Source organism: Monodelphis domestica, chromosome 1 (assembly GCF_027887165.1).
Source record: "Monodelphis domestica isolate mMonDom1 chromosome 1, mMonDom1.pri, whole genome shotgun sequence".
Lineage (NCBI taxonomy): Eukaryota > Metazoa > Chordata > Mammalia > Didelphimorphia > Didelphidae > Monodelphis > Monodelphis domestica.
The window spans coordinates 184,074,156-184,094,410 of NC_077227.1; the positions used below are offsets into that span (position 1 = coordinate 184,074,156).

The window sequence follows — 20,255 nt, forward strand, 5'->3', positions numbered from 1 at the left end:
CCTGCAACTTTGCTAAAGTTGTTGATTATTTCAATTAGCTTTTTGGTTGAATCTCTAGGATTCTTTAAGTAGACCATCATGTCATCCGCAAAGAGTGATAACTTGGTCTCCTCCTTGCCTATTTTGATGCCTTCAATTTCTTTTTCTTCTCTAATTGCTACTGCTAGTGTTTCTAGTACAATGTCAAATAGTAGAGGTGATAATGGGCATCCTTGTTTCACTCCTGATCTTACTGGGACTGCATCTAGTTTATCCCCATTGCAAATGAGATTAGCTGATGGTTTTAGATATATACTGTTTATTATTTTTAGGAATGACCCTTCTATTCCTATATTTTCTAGTGTTTTTAATAGGAATGGGTATTGTATTTTATCAAAGGTTTTTTCTGCGTCTATTGAGATAATCATGTGGTTCTTGTTGGTTTGCTTGTTGATGTGGTCAATTATGTGGATGGTTTTCCTAATATTGAACCAGCCCTGCATCCCTGGGATAAATCCTACTTGATCATGGTGGATGACCCTTCTGATCACTTGCTGGAGTCTTTTTGCTAGTATCCTATTTAAGATTTTTGCATCTATATTCATTAGGGAGATTGGTCTATAGTTTTCTTTCTCTGTTTTTGACCTGCCTGGTTTTGGAATCAGTACCATGTTTGTGTCATAAAAGGAGTTTGGTAGAACTCCCTCTTTGCTTATTATGTCAAATAGTTTGTATAGTGTTGGGATTAACTGTTCTCTGAATGTTTGATAGAATTCACTGGTGAATCCATCAGGCCCTGGGGATTTTTTCTTAGGAAGTTCTTTGATGGCCTGTTGGATTTCATTTTCTGATATCGGATTATTTAAGAATTCTATTTCCTCTTCTGTTAGTCTAGGCAGTTTGTATTTTTGTATGTATTCATCCATATCACTTAAATTGGTATATTTATTGCCATATAATTGGGCAAAGTAATTTTTAATGATTGCCTTAATTTCCTCTTCATCAGAGGTGATGTCCCCCTTTTCATCTTTGATGCTGTTAATTTGCTTTTCTTCCTTCCTTTTTTAAATTAGATTGACCAGTACTTTGTCTATTTTGTTTGTTTTTTCAAAGTACCAGCTTCTTGTCTTATTTATTAAATCAATAGTTCTATCGCTTTCAATTTTGTTAATTTCTCCCTTAATTTTTAGGATTTCTAGTTTGGTTTTCTGCTGGGGGGTTTTAATTTGGTCACTTTCGAGTTTTTTTATTTGCATTTCCAATTTACTGATCTCTGCTCTCCCTAGTTTGTTAATATATGCACTCAGGGATATGAATTTACCTCTGATTACCGTTTTGGCTGCATCCCAAAAGGTTTGAAAGGATATCTCGCCATTGTCATTTTCCTTGATGAAATTATTAATTGTTTCTATGATTTCTTCTCTAACTAAACGATTTTGGAGTATCATATTGTTTAGTTTCCAATTAGTTTTTGATTTGGTTTTCCATGTACCATTACTGATCGTTATTTTTATTGCCTTGTGGTCTGAAAAGGCTGCATTTATTATTTCTGCTTTTCTGCATTTGTGTGCCATGTTTCTGTGACCTAATGTATGGTCAATCTTTGTGAATGTGCCATGTGGTGCTGAGAAGAAGGTGTATTCCTTTTTATCCCTATTTATTTTTCTCCATATGTCTATTAATTCTAATTTTTCTAAGATTTCATTCACTTCTTTTACCTCTTTCTTATTTATTTTTTGATTTGATTTATCTAAATTTGATAATGGTTGGTTCAAGTCTCCCACTAATATGGTTTTATTGTCTATTTCTTCCTTCAATTCTCCTAGTTTCTCCATTAGAAATTTGGGTGCTATATTATTTGGTGCATATATGTTGATTAGTGATATTTCCTCATTATCTAAAGTCCCTTTTAACAAAATATAATTACCTTCCCTATCCCTTTTGATCAGGTCTATTTTTGCTTTGGCTTTATCAGATATCATGATTACCACTCTTGCCTTCTTTCTGTCAGTTGAGGGCCAGAAGGTCTTACTCCATCCTTTAATTCTGACCTTGTGGGTGTCTACCTGCCTCATATGTGTTTCTTGGAGACAACATATGGTAGGGTTTTGGATTCTAATCCATTCTTCTATTCGTCTACGTTTTATGGGTTAGTTCATCCCATTCACGTTCAATGTTATAACTGTCACTTGTGGACTCCCTGGCATTTTGATATCCTTCCCTAATTCTAACCTTTCTTCTTCAGCTCTACCTTTTAGTCCAGTGATTTACTTTAAATCAGTCCCCCTTGTATTTCCCTTTCTACCCCCCTCCCTTCTTATTCCCTCCCTTATTTTCCCCTGTAGTCCTTTTAAAAAATTTCCCCCCCACCCTCTCCCTCCCTTGTACTGCTTCCCTCCCCACCAGTCTGTTTTTTACCCTTCTACTCCCCTATAGGGCGCAAATCTATTCTCTTCCCCAATGGATTGGATTGTTCTTCCCTCTTTGGGTCAGTTTCAAAGTACGTAAGAGTTAAGTATTTCCTATCTCCAACCTTTTTACCCTTCCAGTGTATCGATGTTCTCCCCCCTCCCGCCATGAGCTTCTTTGTGACATATAAATTTACCCCCATTTGTTTCTTTTCCCATTTCTTTTAGTCATAACCTCTTTTCTTTTTTAGCTTTAGTCATGTATATATATATGTATATATATACATACACATGTATATGTATTTATGCATGCATATATCTATATACCTATTTATGTCTTGTCCTTTCATCCTATACAGTTTGTCACTGTTCCCTCTGAGTGTAGTTCTTCTAGCTGCTTAGGTGATAGCAACAGTTTTTAAGAGTTGCCAATGACCTCTTTTCTTATAGGGATACATATCATTTTAACTTATTGAATCTCTTAAAAAAAAACCTTTTTTGTTGTTGTTGTTGTTTTTCCCCTCTTTTTTAATTACCTTTTGATGATTCTCTTGAGTTCTGTGGTTGGACTTCAAATTTTCTGTTCAGGTCTAGTTTTTATTTATGAATGCTTGGAACTCTTCTGTTGTGTTAAATGACCATACTTTCCCCTGTAAGAATATAGTCAGTTTTGATGGGTATTTTATTCTTGGCTGTAGTCCTAGTTCCCTTGCTTTCTGGAATATCATACTCCATGCCTTTCAGTCCTTCAGTGTGGATGCAGACAGATCCTGTGTTATCCTCACCATGTTTCCATGGTATCTGAATGGTTTCTTCTTGGCAGCTTGTAATACCTGTTCTTTCATCTGATTGTTTTTGAATTTGGCTATAACATTTCTTGGTGTTGTCAGTTGGGAATTAAATGCAGGGGGTGATCTGTGGATTCTTTCAATCTCCACTTTCCCCTCTTGTTCTAGGATTTTGGGACAGTTTTCCTGGATAATTTCCTCTAGTATTATGTCCAGGCTTTTTCTTTTGTCATGGTCTTCTGGTAGTCCAATTATTCTTAAATTGTCTCTTCTTGAACGATTTTCTAAATCGTCTGTTTTGTGAATGAGATGCTTCACATTTTCCTCAATTTTTTCATTCTTTTTGTTTTGTTTTATAGTGTCCTGCTGCCTTGTGAGGTCACTTGATTCTAGTTGTTTTACTCTGGTTCTTAAAGATTGGATTTCATCTTTGGCTTTTTGGTCGTCTTTTTCCTTCTGGTCTGAGTTTCTTTGAAGATCATCTTTCATCCTCTTTATCTCGTCTTTCATCTCCTTTGCCTCATTTTCCAGCTGGATGATTTTGGCTTTCAGGACACCATTTTCTTGTTTTAGTTCAAGTGCCTCTGTTTCCAGATGACTTATCTTAATTTTTAAGTTCTTTTCCCAATTGTCTTCAGCCTCTCTTAGTTGTGTTTTGAGTTCTTCCACAGCCTGTATCCAATTCGCTGGGATTTCTGGTTTATCGTTTGCTGATCTCTCCCCCTCTGTTCCATTTGGTGAGTAGTAGCTGTCTATTGTAGTTTCTTTCTTCTGTTTCTGTTGTTTGTTCAAATTCACCCCTTCTTTCCTCCCTGTATTTGTCTGTGCTCTTGTTCCTCTCATTTTTTTGTTTTTTAGGGACTTCTATCAGTCTCCCCTCTTGGAGCTTTAATAGAGGACCTCTTGGTGTAATCTCTGAGGGAGGGTTGTTGGGGGTTTGAGTTTTCCTGTCCTCTGGAGGCTTTTGATTGGCTTAAAGTCCAGCAGTCAATGAGGATGGATGGGGAGCCTGGGCTTCCCTGTGTTCTGGAGACTTTTGATGGGATTGAGTTCAGCTTAGTTGGGCTGGGTTTACTCTGCGTTTTAAACTTCCTGGACGGCTAGAGCAGATATGGAGGATCTCTAAAGCTCTGGCCAGGCTGCCAGGTCTATGCTCCTTCTAGGCTGCCATCTTGACTTCGCCTCTAGGTTTCTGTTTTTTCAGAAGACCCAGCTCTCTAAGGGGGGGAGGGGTTGTGGCTTGCCTGGACTCTGAGGGTTCCTGATGGGATTAGGTTCAGGTGGTGTGGGCCAAATGATCCCCGAGCCAAAAAAAGGAAGGAAAAAAAAAAGAAAAAAGCAGCAACCTCCTCTTCCTCAGTCTGTGTTGAATGCCCGGAAACTGGCCCGGGTTACTTTCAAGATAAGCTCTTCGGAGCAACCCCTTTGCCAGCCCTGAGTTTTCTGTCCTTTCAGTAGCTCTGAGGGCTCCTGATGGGATTGGGTTCAGCTGGTGCCCTAAAGCTGGGACCTCCCTTGAGACTCAGATGGAAGGACCCAGCCAGGGGGCTACAGGCTTCCCCCTTCTCTCTATGTTTCCCTGCCGTCTGTGTTGGGGGCCTGGAGACTGGCTCAGGTTGCTTTCAAGGTGAGTCCTCAGAGCCCTGAGGTTCCCACTGCTGCTGTGGGCTCAGCACTCTGGGTTGGGGGGGGATGGGTCCTGGGACCTTCTTTCTGTCTACCCCTTAGATCCGAGTGATCTAGGGTTCTGGCTTTTGGGGTGTCATACCTTTTGATCCAGGTCCAGGAGGAGGTTTCCCCAGGTCTATCCTGTTGTTCAGCTTGAATTTCGGTGGTCTAGGAGCACTCTGTTTGCGATCGGTAAGGAAGGGTTTCTGAGGTCTGAACTTTCGCTGCTTCTACACTGCCATCTTGACCGGAAGTCTCTCAATCTCAATCCAAATAATTTTTTTTTATATTATAAGGTTTTAGTTTTCTAGATTACAAGTCAATACAATTTTCATTAATAGTTTTCTGACATTTTGTAATCCATCTTTCTCCCTCCCACCCCAAGAGGGCAGACAGATATGATACAAGCTGTACACGTGTTATATATATATATATGTACATATATTTATGTACATAAATATATGTACATATATATATATATTTCCATGTTCATTACATTGTGAAAGGAGCCATAATGCTTACATTAAAGAAGAATTCAGGGAGAAGATAAAGAATGACATGCTTCAGTTTGCATTCAGATTCCCCCCAGGTCCTTCTATAGCATCAGAGAGCCTTTTTTGTCCTGGGTCCCTTGGAGTTGTCCTGGATCTTTGCACTGTTGATAAGAGTTAAGTCATTCACAGTTGATCCTCCTGCTTTATTGTTCTTACTGTGTATTATGTTTTCTTGGTTCTGTTCATTTCACTTTGCATCATTTCATAGAAATGTTTCCAAGTTTTTTGCAATCATCCTATCCTGTTTGTCATTTTTTATGGCTCAATAGAGTAAATGATTTTTAGAATAGCTGGTGGCAGAGTGGATAGATAGAGCACTAGAGTCTGGAACTCATAGCTGTGTGTCTCTGACCAAGTCACTTAATTTCTGTTTATCTCATTTCCTCGATGGTAAAATGGAGGTAATTATAGCACACCTACCATGAGGGGTTGTTGTGAGGGTCAAATGAGATAAAATTTGAAAAAAGGTACTCAGTCCAGCATCTGGAACATAGTAGGTGCTATTTAAATATTTATTCCCTTCCCTTCCCTCCTCTCCTTGAAAATAACTGCTTTCAAATGAGAACTCGGAAAATCCAGCCAGATTTGCTTTGAAAATGTAATGTCGTAGTTACCAGATTGTACTAGGTTTGAATACCCTCCATCTTCTCAGCAGGTAAATGAGCAAGAAACAATTGTCTCTAAGGAGGATGTAGTTTTTGTCTTTGCTAAATTCAATCCCTCTCTTTTAGACGTTGAAGCTTTTATTGCTCTTTTTGTTAACATTATTGTACTCACTGTATATATTGCTTCTTTGGTTCTGCTTACTTAATTCTATATCAATTTACAAAAAGTCTTCCCATTTCACTTTGTTCCTTTTACTCATAATTTCTATACCATGACAATATACTATTTTAATTAGTATAATTAGTTAATATAATTAATTTTCAACAATCATTTTCTGACATTTTTCAATCTCTGATTGAAACATATAATTAATAGTATAATATTCTATTATAATATTTCATTAAATATATACCAAGATTTGTTCATCTATTCCCCAACTTATTGAATATTATATCAACATGGTTTTTACACGCCTGAATACTGAGAGAAATGGTATAGCCTTCAGGACACTCTCTTACTTATCTCTTTGGCTCCCACTTTCCTGGGTTTCTCTTTCTTTTTCCTTTACCTCTTTCTCTACATCTTCTCAGACTTTCTACCTTATTTTCTTCTCTTAAACTTCCTGTATTCCTTCTAATCACCTTGGAAAGGAGGAGTAGAGAAAGAAGAGGAGAAAAGGGAGAAACATAGTTGAGAGATTTTTGTTGAACTCTGGAATCACGTTAGTATCACAATAGCGCCTCCAAATCGGACTTTAGTGAAAGGTAAGAGGCGTAATTGATCCCAATGTACTAATGTTAGAAAATTATAGTTGATAAGTCATTTGACATTTTTTGGGCTTCTCTTTATTCATTTACAGCATGAGGGAGAGCAATGGGCTCAATTACATTCAACCCGCAATTATTAAGTGATGACTACATACAAGACACTGTGTCAGGGCTAGGGACACAAAGACGAAAATGGAAAGATCCAATGCAATGGAATGAGCCCAAGGCAGAGTCAGGTATCCTGGGTTCAAGTATCTGGGCTAACACTCATTATGTGTAACCTAGGTAAGTCAGACCCTGTCTACTTTGGATGTAGGCAAGGCCACTATAATGGAAAAGGGCTCAGAAGATTGGCAATTGTCACAAAGAGCCATCGATTATAGGTGCCTCAGACCTCCGGCAGCTTGCAGTATAGCCCAAGGTAAAAGATTCCCCCAGAGATTTAAGTAAGGCAAAGAAACACCCACAAAGAAGAGAGGGGAAAGGTCCCCTCCAACTTTCTCCTTCTCTTTCCTGTCAAGACAATCAGCTCTGGGTGGCCAGAATCCAAAGGCCAGCTTAGGAACTAGACATGCCTCAATAGTTCCAAGACTTCCTAGTTTTATGTTTTTTTAGGATTGTTGTTGGCAGTCCCCATAGTTCCACTGTCCTGATACCTTGACTGTGTTACATTTCACAAAAATCTGTAAAATGGGAAGAATAGTACCTACATCTCATAGTTATTATGAGGAAAGTAGATTTTATACTTTTAAAAATGTGAACTCTTTGTGCTTGAAAACCCATTTCTCATTTGTCAAATGGAAGCCTCTATGGGCAGCATTTAACTGACCAATGAATGGACTGATAAACTTTCAGCTTCTGTATCTTCCCTCCCAAAGGAGGGTTCCTTTGCCTTTCTCTTTGTATCTGTCCCTCTGCTTTAATTGGACTTCAAGAAACATCAGATCTACTGCAGGGTTTGATTTGGAAAGAAATGAGATCCTCGGAACTGTGTCCCTTCCTCCTCCCCATCCTCCTTCCCACAGGAACATCTATCTATGCAAGCAATTTAGGTTTTTAATGGGGCCTCCATCTGTCTTTTAAGAAGGTACTAACTGACCCCAAGAAAAGTGCTAACCTTAAAACCCAAGAGATCTCCATCACCATCCCTATATACAGGATTAGAACTAGAGAAAAGAAAGGAGGGGAAGGGAAGGGAAGGGCATTTATATAGCACCTACTATGTGCCAAGCACTGTGCTAAATACTTTTTTTTTAAGTTATCTTCTATTTAGAATCAATATTGCATATTGGTTCCCAGGCAGAAGAGCAGTAAGGGCTAGGTAATAGAGGTGAAGTGACTTGCCCAGGGTCATACAACTAAGAAGTGTCTGAGATCACATTTGAACCCAGGACTTCCCATCTCTCAATCCACTGAGCTACATAGTTGCTCCTACAAAGCACTTTTTATAAAAGGATCTCATTTGATCATCACAACAACTTTGAGAGGAAGGTGCTACTACAGTCTCCATTTTACACATAAAGAAAGTGAGACAGAATTTAATAGCTTGCCTAGGGTCACACAGTTAGTTATTAAGTGTCCGAGGCTGAATTCAAGTCTTTCTAATGCTTTGCTTGAGAAGATGACCATCTTAAACTCAAGGAAGACCTGAGTTCAAATCCTATCTCACTAACTATGGGACTATGGGAAAGCCTCTTACCTTCTGTTTGCCTTAATCCACTAGAGAAGGAAATGGCAAACCACTCCATTATCTTTGGCAAGAAAATTCATGGCCACCACTGGCTCACTACATCCACAGCATCATGAAGAGTTGGACAAGCCTGAACTTCCTGGCTGTGAGTCTAGAGCTCTATCCACTTTCTCATAAGAATCAATCAAGTTACTCATCCTAGCTGTGCGACCCTGGACAAGTCACTTAACCCCCTTTGCCTAGCCCTTACCGCTCTCTGCCTTGGAACCAAGGCTTAGTATCAATTCTAAGGGAAAAGGTACGTTGTTTAAAAACAACAACAACAAAGAACCAAGCTAGACAATTACTGGGTTAGGCACTGAGGATAAAATGGCAAAAGATTTCAAAGTATCGAGCAGCCGTGGCTAGGAATTGTCAGAGAACATTAGGGCTAGAAGGAGCTACAATTTCCCCGCACATTCCTAGTAGAGAGAGTTTTCACCACATGTACTCATTTTGCCCTTGACCTACTTAGATAAGGTGAATTTGAAAGGGGAATAGCAGGCTGGATAGAGAGTGAGAGGCCCTGAGTTCAAATTCCACTTTTGCCACAGTCATTTAACCTTTGTTGGTCTTCAGTTCCTTCTCTGTAAAAGTGAGAGGGCTACATTACCTAAAGGGTTTTTAATGGCTTTTTCCGTTCAAAATCACAAGATCCTAAATAAGCACTTATTCTGTCCAAGGCACTCTGCCAAGCCCTGAGAACCCAACATAAAAAGGAAACAATTCCTGCCCTCCAGAAGCCAACATTGCATTGCTATAGCTCTCTGCTAATACTTCCCAAGTTTATGTCCATTGTGCTGATCTTTTGCTTGAGACTCAACTTTGCCTTTGTAGCTGCCTACTTAGCTTCGCCAGGAAGGCGTCACCTCCTCGCACTCAATGTGGTCAAATCCAAACTCATCATCTTCCCCTCTCTAATGCACCTCCCTCCCCCTCCCAGCTCCTTCCCCAGTTTCCTCCTTTCTGCTTTCTAGGCTACAGTCTTTGCCATTATAAGTTATTCTTCCTCCTCCCTCTTCTCTGTCCTTCCCCTTCCATCAATCAGTTGTCAAAGATGACTGAGTGATCTTCACAAAGAGTCTTAGATTCAGACTTTCCTCCTCTTTCCCTAGCTACCACTCTAATCAGAATCAGAGTCCTCAAAGGGACCTCAGAGGCATCTAATAGGGTGTCTAATTGAACAGGAATGTCCATGCAACCTTTCAAGCAAGAAAATATAGCTTGTGTCTGAAGATCGCCAATGGCATAGGGCTTGGTCCATTCGGAAGCCGCTCATTCATTCCCCTTCTAGCTAGCTCTAATTTTTCAGAAGTTCTTCCCCTCATTCAGTCAAAATCTGCCTCAATAATAGTCACCTCCTTTTGTCCCCCAAGCAAATCAGAATGAACCCAGTCCCTGTTTCCTTCTTCCACACAGTAATTCCTTAAATACTTGCGGATGGCTATTTTGTTGTGCTTAGGTCTTCTTTTCTCCAGGCTAAACATCTCCATTTCCTTCAACTGGTTTTCCGTCTTGTTCATCCATTCTCACACCACATGGAATGAGTAAAGAAACTTCTTCCTTATCTTTGCTCCATTTCATCCTACATATGACTATCAGACTAATTGTCCTAAAACAACACTTTCACAGGTGCTCCCTCCAGTGCTTAGGAATTAAATTCATTTCAATGAAAATTTCTTGAGATCCTTCTGTGTACAAGGTGGAGGGACAGTTTGTTTTTTTAAATCCTTACTTTCTGCCTTAGAATCAATACTGTGTATTTGTTCTAGGGCAGAAGAATGGTAAGGGCTAGGCAATGGGGTTAAGTGACTTGCCCAGAGTCACACAGCTAGGAAGTGTCTGAGGTCAGATTTGAACCCAGGACCTCCCAGCTCTAGGTCTGGCTCTCAATCCACTGAGCTACCCAGCCTCCTTCTGGAGGGACAGTTTATTATAGTAGACAGAGAGCCAGTTTTATAGATAGGAAGACTCAGGTTCAGGTTTTGTCTCTATCATGAATAAGTCAGTTATGAAATGAATGTTGCCTTACTGGGGGCAACAACAGTGCCCCCAGGAAACTCTCTAATAATTGTTGATAATTACTAATTACTCTCTAATAATTATTTGTCCATTCAGACAGGATACCAGTCTACATTGTTAGAAGGAATTTCCATACCAGAATTACCCTTTGCTGATGAAATCACAGGTTGACCCCTCCCTCTCCCAAAAATGTGTGAATGTACACATAGACACATTTGCATATACATATATACAAAAATATGCATATATGTAAACACTATGCTAGACACTGGGGACATAAGGACATAGATGAAATATAAAAAGACCTTGTTCGCAAGATATTTATATTCTACTGAGAGGAATGGGGAGATACCACATGCTACAGACTAGTAAAATGTACAGCGAATACAAAATAATTTCAAGAGGGACAGAACACTAGGATCAGGAAGGGAGATATAGATATATAGATATATTGGAGGCAACTGAACTATGTTTTAAACCAGGGGTTCCCAAAGTACAGCCTGCTGAGGCCCCCTGAGGCCATTTATCCAGCCCCCACCGCACTTCCAGAAGGGGCATCTCTTTCATTGGTGGTCAGTGAGAGGAGCACTGTATGTGGCGGCACTGCAAAGCATGGTGTCGTTCACGTATAGTACTACTTCCAGTGACATAATCCTTTGCGTGGCACCTTGTTCTGAGAGTAACTGAATGAGAACGAGGCATCACACAAAGGATTATGTGGCTACACAATGGATGATGTCAGCATGGTGAGCAGTGACCTGGGGGAGCGGATTCCCCACTGTGTATACTGCTGCCGGGTATAATGGTGGCAGTGATAAGCTGTGCAAGGTGTGACAGGCCCATCCCAGCCAGTGCTGCAGCCTCTGCTATCCCAGACAGCTCTTTACAGATTTGTTCATAGTTTTGTTTTTTTTTATAGTCCGGCCCTCCAATGGTCTGAGGGACAGTGAACTGGCCCCTGTGTAAAAAGTTTGGGGACTCCTGCTTTAAAGAAAGCTAGAGATTGGGGAGGGGGAACAAATATATTCCCCAAATGTGGCCATTTATGCAAAAGAGGAAGGAGATGAAATGTCACATGGGCAGGAAGAGGAGATCAATATTTATATAAGTGATCCTATGTGCCAGGAGCTTTTACAAATATTCTCTCTTTCAATCTTCACAATAGCCCTGGGAGGTAGATGCCATTATCATCTACATTTTAAGGCTGAGAAAACTGAGGCAAGCAGGGGTAAGAGATCTGCCCAGGGTCACAGCTAGTTAAGTGTCTGAGGCTGATGCTGAAGTCGGGTCTCCCTGACTGCAGGTCCAGAGCTCTTATCTACTACACCAGTTAGTTGCCTAGCTAGGAAACAGCTAGGAGCCCAGTTTTATGGATTCAGAGCATATTTAAAGGGGAGTGACATGAAATGAGACAGGGGGAAAGAAGTTAGGCTCTCTGATATAGAGAAAGCTAGATGCTGGTTTTGATGGGTTTTTTTGTATTTTATTATGGAGGCAGGAAGGACCCACCAAATGTTTCAGGGATTTTTTTTTAACAATCTGCCATCAGGGGGGGCAGCTGGGTGAGAGTCAGGCCTAGAAATGGGAGGTCCTGGGTTCAAATTTGGCCTCAGACACTTCCCAGCTATGTGACCCTGGGCAAGTCATTTAACCCCCATTGCCTAGCTCTTACCACTCTTCTGCCTTGAAACCAATACACAGTATTGATTCCAAGACAGAAGGTAAGAGCTTTAAATAAAAAAAAAAAGAATTTATCATCAGTTCCTTTTAAAAATAATCCCAATTTCTAATTTTAGCCTTCAGGTATCTTCACCATCTGATAAGCTATTGAACTTTATCTCCCACTACTTCCCAGCATTAATTATTTTGTCCCAGTCTGGCCCAGACTTGCTCAGTCTCACTGTCATCCATGGATATCATGGTCATTCTTGTCTCTGTGTCTTTGTATCATTTCAACTGATCAGACTGTCCTACTTCCTCCCAATATAGATCCAATTCTTTTGTTAAGAATAAGATCAAAACTCACTTCCTCCACAAAGCTTTCCCAGTTATCCTTTGGCTATAATAGTCTTTCCCCTAATATATAGAGATACATATTCTATGTACACACACACACACACACACACACATATAGTATAGCACAGAGATGTCAAATTTGGACTAAACCAGATTAAAATGTAATTGGGAAATATTTAAAAAATAAAAATACAATACAACATAGATAGTGCTAATTTGTGGTTTTTCTAAATCAATATACAATCTGTAGGGTTCTACTTCTATTCGAGTTTGGCACCACTGGTATAGAATGTATACATCTTTGATTACATAGTGTTTAAGAATTATTTTTTACTTATTTTAAATATATAAATGTATTAGTATGTATATATATATATATATAAGAATATGTGCAACTATGTAAAGCAATATGGCATAATGGATAGAGAACTGGCCTTGGTGTCAGAAAGATGGGAGTTTAAGACTCACCTTTGAATAAATAATGATTGTGTAACCTGGCATAAGTCACTCTCAATGCCCCCAGGCAATTCTCTAAGACTTTAAGTTGCAGAACAGGTACTCTCTGCCTAAGCTCAGCATCATGAGATTCCCCCCTTACCAATGAAATCACAAGATCACAAAGCTGTGCTCTTTCTCCTTCTCCCACCCCTCTCTCTCTGTCTCTCTGTCTCTGTCTCTGTCTCTCTCTCCCTCCCCCAATCTCTCTCCCTCTCCTTCTCCCTCTCTCTTATTCTCTCCTTTCCCCTCTCTTTCTCTCCTTTCTCCACCTCTCTGACTCTGTGTGTGTGCCTTTTCTCACTAATTCAAGCAAGATCCTTTAATGCAGGCATCTAAATATATTTCCCAACCCCCACCAGCAAGAGCCCTGAACAAAACTGGGCTCTTGACAGGAGCTTAGTAAATACCTGTGGAGCACTAAATGACTTTTTAAAAAATAGACAAATCAAAATTCCAACCACACCTTGTCTTTCTTCAATGCTCATTTTTTCCCTACATCCCCTTCTATCTATGTTGGAATAGTCAGTATTCACCTACCCACAATGGAATAGGGTTAAAAACCACTGCTGGACTCAGAGTCAGAAGACTTTGGCTTGAATCCCAGCTCTGCCCCTCAATAAATACTTGGATCGTAGGAAAATCATGTCACCTTTCTAAGACTCCTTTTTCTTATCCATAAAATAGAAATAATGATACTTGTCTTGCCTAACTCACAGTCAGTCAATCAATGAGCATTTAGTAAGTGCCTACTGTGTGCAGGTACTGTTCTAAGTGCTGGGTTGCAATTTGCTTGTAGTGAAACTCAAGTAAAATGGCACAGGGAAAACATTTTACTGTGAAGTAAATTATAAGAAGGGAACTTGGATATGAACTAATCTACCTCCCTCATTTTGGAACCCGGGGCCCAGACAAGTAAAATAACTTGCACAGGCACAAAGGCTGCATGTACTTGTATTCTAGGCCAGGTATTTTGAGAACAAATTCCATGCCCTTTCTACAATATTACTAAATGTGCTTTTTTTCTGTCTCTGTGTCATTTACAGTGGTGCCTTGCACAGAGTGGGTGCTTAATAAATGCTGATTGGATTAGAAATCACCATGAGGAGGGGGCAGCTAGGTGACTGGGTGGATTGAGAACTAGGTCTAGAGATGAGAGTTCTTGAATTCAAAACGGGCCTCAGACACTTCCTAGCTGTGTAACCCTGGACAAGTCCCTTTCTCTCCATTGCCTAGCCCTTACTGCTCTTCTGCGTTGGAATCAATACTCAATATTGATTTTAAGATGGAAGGTAAGGGTTAAAAAAAAAAGAAAGAAAGCATGGTAAGTGCTTAAGAGACACTCACTGGATTTGTTTCTTGGATGAGAACTACCCGAGCATTTTCTGGTGACACTATAGCTCAAACAGAGTCGAATGTTCATCTTTGTTGTTGCTCCTGTACAGCACCTTCTCTCTCCCTGGCTCCTCAATGGAAGTCACTGAATTGGAATTAGAATTGAAGGGGCTCTGACCAGAGAACATGTCACTCCAAGCAGATAGTAAGGAAGTTCCAGCATCCCCAACTCCACCTCTTTCATCCCCCTAATCGCCCCCAAATATAACATCATTTTTCAAGTATGCTCATTATAAGGCCTGTTTTGTATTTCTTAGCTCACATGACAGTTGGCTCCCCACAGCAGAGCCAGAGGTTGCAAAAATAATCATAGATTTCTAGACTTTAGACCTGGAAAGATCTTAGGATTTATTTAGTCCAACTTCCATCACTTTACAGATGAGGAAAACTGAGGCCCAGAGAAGTTACAGATCTTGCCTAAGGTCCCATAGAGAGCCAGTGGTAGCTCTAGAAGACCCCCTTCTCAGTCAGTTCTTAAGTGGACAAACCATTGAGAGAAATAGACTCACCCTTACACAGTAGTTCATGCCTGTCCCCAATAGGTGTTGGCGAGAAGATCCATCCTGATTGCCCAGAGAAGGTGGTGCCTCAGAGGTGGGCAGGATGCAGCTCTCCAGAGCCTCTCCATCGGGCTGGGGAGATGCAGCGGATGTAGCCTGGGAAAGGCTGCCTTCTGGGGAAGTTGGGCTGCTTGGAGCTGCCCCCCGGTTCTCCAAGAGTTTGAGCTTGGGCACCTCTCTGGTCCCCAGGCAGAAGTTTTTCAGTCCCAGCAGGTTTGCTGGATTTGCCAGTCTGAGGCTTGCCATTCGGGGCATCAAAGTGCACAGTGGGGTGGGGTTATCCTGAGCCGCCAAGGTGACATCTTCCCCAGGCAGGTGAACTGGCAGGGGGGAAGAAGGAGAAGTCGGAGGTACACCTTTGACATTGACTGAGCCTGCGGAAGACCCTTCATCTAAGGAAGTGATGGGCTCATTCCGAAATCGGCTATACTTGGCCCTGTGCAGCATCCCGGGGTGCCCGAAGAGTCCTACATACAGTACGTGTCCACTGAGGTTCTCCGGACTGCGTCCTCTCATAGCCTTGGCAGGGCTGAAACAGGATACTGTTGCATAAATTGGCTTCCCCGTCTGGTAGATAAACGATATGGAAATGAAATGCTTCAACACACCATACAATTCAGAGAAAGAAACCTTTCTGATTCTTTCTCTCTTTTTTCTTTCAGACTCTCTCCTAAGCATGGAGTTGTCGCCTAGATCATTTCTTCCCAGACATCTTTAACCCTAGGAGGGAACAGCTGATGCAGAAAGCAGTCCCCATCCCTGATCTCAGCCAGAGAGCTGCTGTCCCTCCCTGCACTGGCTCCTGCAATAGAATCCAGGCATCTCAACTGTTCTGAGCTTAGGCTTCTCCTTCCCGCTGTTACCAGCTCTCTGAGAAAAGCCTTAATGGTGGAGCCCAGACTGCGGTGGAAGCGCGCACACACGCGCGCACACACACACACACACACACACACACACACACACACACACACACACGCGCCTTCCACACAAAGCAGTGCAAATCAGTCAGCCCGTCAGCCCCTCAACATTTCTAGCCCACTGAAATATTTACTCCCCCTTCTTGATCTCTGCACTCTGAAACCCTCCTTGTACAGCTTCCCAAGGGGGGGGGGGGGGCTGGGGGCGAGGAGGACTGAATTGCAGGGTAACCCTTTCATAGCCTTTATTCCTTCCTACATGAATAGATACATGATTTTTTTTTTTTTAATTAAAGCATAGGAGCAAAAGTCACTTCATGCTGCACCCGTCGGATCTGAGCCCTGGCTTCTCCTGGAAAACCTCAGCCTGCCAGCCGTGGAAGCCAGCAATCCAAGAAAACTCCTGTGATGCTCCACATTCTTTCCGAGACTTCAGCTCCAGCTGTGTTACTCTCAATCCCCACACAGGCTGCTCTGCGTTCAGGAGAGTGCCGCTTCACCTCCCTCCGCCTTGGACTTCGCTTCTTTCGGGATCCAGCTCGCAGGGAAACGCTGAGATATTAAAATTGATATGGAGAGTGTTGCAATTTTTATGAATGAACTTTCCTGAATGAATTTCTCCCTGTGTGCAAGCTAATAAATCTGTGAATGAAGCTGAGAATAGCTGTAATTGACTGACAGTCCCAGGGGTGTTGGGTTTTCATCCAATCAGAAGACACTTTGATGACTCATGCACCATAAATATACTAAACTAGTAGCCATGAGAAATAAAGCTGGGGAGGGGGAGGGTTGGGGAGAAGGGAAAAAACAGGAGAAAAAAACAGCTTTTATTTGGTGTAATTGATGAGCGGGCAGCGGAAAGAAAATCCTCCCTATCTGTAAATCATCTGCAAGCGTAAAGAGCGGCAGGTTGGAAGATTCCTTTTTTCAGAATTGTCTCCAGAGCTGGGAATGGCAACCTCGGGAGCTAAAGATTAAATCCATTGTTCCGCGGATATTAGGACATATGGTACAACTCCTGGGGGAAGCTCTGATGCATCTTTCTTAGAACCATAGTTCTTTTTTTATTGATTGCCGGTTCAATCTCCAGTCTGGTGCGACTTCCTGTACCTATCAAATTCACTCTAAAGACAGGATGAATGCTGCAAGCCCACAGGAAGCCAGGAACTGAGCAGGCAAAGGAAGATGCAGTCCCTCTTTGGAGTAAGGAGGAGGAGGAAATCACTTAGAAGAGGCCAGACAATCTCTTCTGAAGGTTTGATTTCACAGAGGACCCTGCAGGAGCTGGTTCAGGCAGGACCTGTGATCCCACATCTTGCTTCCTGGATGCTGCACATTAGTCTTCTCCATTAGGTTGAAAGGCTGGGGTTCCTTCTTTTCCCCTTTTGGGGAAAATGATGAAAGATAGCCCACATTTTAAAAAGCCAAGTATGGAATCGAGCAAAACCCCCACGTTGCCGGAGAGATGATGTCTTCTTCACCCCCAGTTCCCAGGGCATCATTTAAATTCTTCCGGGTTTATGGTAGTCCAAATCTCCTAGGATCTGGACACCAGCAATGGATTAAATAAAGGATGTTCAGTGGCAGGCAGGAAAACCTTTCTCTCCTGCTTCCTGGTCCCCTGTAGCCATGGTTCATCTTTTCAAATACAGCCTGCAAAACCTGTTTAGAATTCTCTTTCCTAATCTAGGAAAGCCCTTCCTGTATTATAGTAATCTTCCTCTACACCCAACTTTTTCAAATTTCATTTCCCCTGAACTCACCCTCATTAAGCCTTGAGGCAAAGTAAGGAGAAGGGGGGGGGGGGTAATCACATTGACCAACTGGTACCTAAACAGGAAATCCCCTCAATAGCATCTCCATCAAACAGGATTCCAACCTTTACTCAAAAACATCTATGGGGGAGCAGATGGGTAGCTCAATGGATTGAGAGTCAGGCCTAGAGATTTCAGACACTTCCTAGCCATGTGTGACCCTGGGCAAGTCACTTAACCCCCCTTCCCTAGTCCTTACCACTCTTCTGTCTTAGAACCAATACACAGAATTGTTTCTAAGTCATAAGGTAAAGGTTTTTTGGGGGGGAAATTTAGGGAAGGGAGATCTATTACCCCTTAAGGCAGCCCACACTACTTTTGGACAGTTCTAATGGTGAAGAAGCTTAAGGAAAAACTTAAGCATAGATCTGACTATGCCAGGACTCAGAGTCAGGAAAACATGGGTTCAAATCCTGCCTCCGCTACTAACTGAGTGGCCTTGGGGAAGTCATTAACCTCTCTGTGCCTCAGTTTCCTAATCTGTAAAATAAGGAGGCAGGACCTGATGACCTTTAAGGTCCCTTCTAACTTTATGATCCTATGATCCCTCCTTCTTATCTTTACCTCACATAAGAAAGAATCCTCTTCCTTAAAAAAAATAAAAATAATAAGTCTCAACTACTGCCCTCTAAACAAATTCTTTCCTGATCTTCTCAAGGGCTAGTGCCCCATCTCACTGACTACATTGCATTCTCCTGCCTTGTTTTCATTTGTGTCTATTCTCTGTCTACTTCAAGGACTGGGACAATATTATTTTTGTATTTGTCTCCTCAGGGCCAAGCACAGAGCCTGGCACAAGGCAGGAGATTAATAAATGTTGGTTGATTGATTGATTGATTGAGCTAAATCTTTCTCTTTATAACTTCTACTCATTGCTCCTGCCCCGGGTGGCTAGACAGAACAAGTCTAATCTGTCTTCAAATACTCAGAGACAGCTATTATGTCCTCATTCATCTTCCTACGGCATTGTATCCGATCCTTTCACCATCGGCCCCTTCCTCCACACTCTCCTGTTTGACAGTGCCCTTCCTGGGGAAGCTACAACTGGGCAAATGGGGTCTCACTGGGATAGCGTCCATGAAGAAGAATGATCATCGGGCTCATTCTGGACATGATGCTTTTCCTAAACCAACTTAAGGCCACATTAGCTTTTTTGGCTGCTATGTCACACTATTGACTGAGCTTGCAGTCTGCTAAAACCTTTTAGGTTAGACAATTATCTGTCTACATTTTATGCATCACATATCTACATGGTGGACTTTTCTTTTAAAAATATAAGTCTAAGGGGCAGCTGGGTTGCCCAGACATCAGAAGTCCTGGGTTTAAATCTGGCCTCAGAGGCTTCCCAGCTGTGTGACCCTGGACAAGTCACTTAACCCCCACTGTCTAGACCTTACTACTCTTCTGTCTTGAAACCGAAACACAGCATTGATTCTAGGGCAGAAGGTAAAGATTTAAACAAAACAAAAAAAAAAAGAATAGGACTTGGGGCCCTTAGCACAGTGGAAGAGAATCAGCCTTGCAATCAAAAGGCCCTGGTTTCAAATATGGCCTCAGATATTTCCTGGTTCTGTGACCCTGGGTGAGTCCATTAAACCCAATTCCTTAACCCTTAATGCTTTTTTGCCTTAGAATCATTTCTTTTGTATTGATTCTAAGACAGAAGGTAAGGAGTTTTTAAAAATTGTTTTTAAGAACTTAGGTTTATTTATTTATTTAATTTATTTATTTATTTAATTAATTAATTTATTTATTTATTTAATTAATTAATTTAGAATATATTCCCATGATTATATGGATCATATTCTTTCCCTCCCCTCCTCCCACCACTCCCCCCTCATAGCCAACAAGCAATTCCATTGTTTGTTTGTTTTTAAATCCTTACCTTCTTGGAGTCAATACTGTGTATTGGCTCCAAGGCAGAAGAGTGGTAAGGGCTAGGCAATGGGGGTCAAGTGACTTGCCCAGGGTCACACAGCTGGAAAGTGTCTGAGGCCACATTTGAACCTAGGACCTCCTATCTCTAGGCCTGCCCATTGGGTTTTACATGTGTCTTTGATCAAGAAGGTAAGGGTTGCTACTGTTTTTGGTTTTTTTTAAGTGTAGGACTTTATTTTTATTTCTACTTATAATTTTTTTATCAGGGTTAGCTTATTTTTCTGATTTGTAGAAATTTTTAAAATTCTATTTACACGCCAATTATTTGCTTTGTAATTCAACTTGAACTGAATTAAATCAACCACCTTTTCAAGAAGAGTCCCAACCATGCTTCATCTCATTCATATCTTAGCTCACTGGCTCCATCCTGGGGCCTCTCTACCTTTTCACCAAACATCTTCCCACCCTAAAGGGATTTCCACCCAGAGGCCTTGTTTTCCTGATCAATGGACCCCATCCTCAAGATTAGCAATTCAGGAAGGCCCCAGCTATGTCTTCCTTCATTGGTATATCATCTCACTCTCTAGACTTCTTTTCTTCCTTCCTGCTAACCACGTTGTACCCTGGAGTGTACCCTTCCCTTCTCCTTTATGTTTTCC

At 41.4% G+C, this 20,255-nt stretch overlaps 1 protein-coding gene across 1 annotated transcript in view; it reads right to left on the reverse strand.

Moving 5' to 3' along the window:
- The window catches only part of SHC4 (SHC adaptor protein 4), a 181,640-nt gene extending 164,613 nt beyond the window's left edge, over positions 1–17,027 (reverse strand). The window contains exon 1 of the mRNA XM_001380425.5: positions 14,937–17,027. Within this exon, the coding sequence (XP_001380462.3) occupies positions 14,937–15,665 (729 nt within the window). The 5' untranslated portion in view covers positions 15,666–17,027. The remainder of the gene's footprint in view (positions 1–14,936) is intronic.
- Between the last annotated feature and the right edge of the window lie 3,228 nt (positions 17,028–20,255).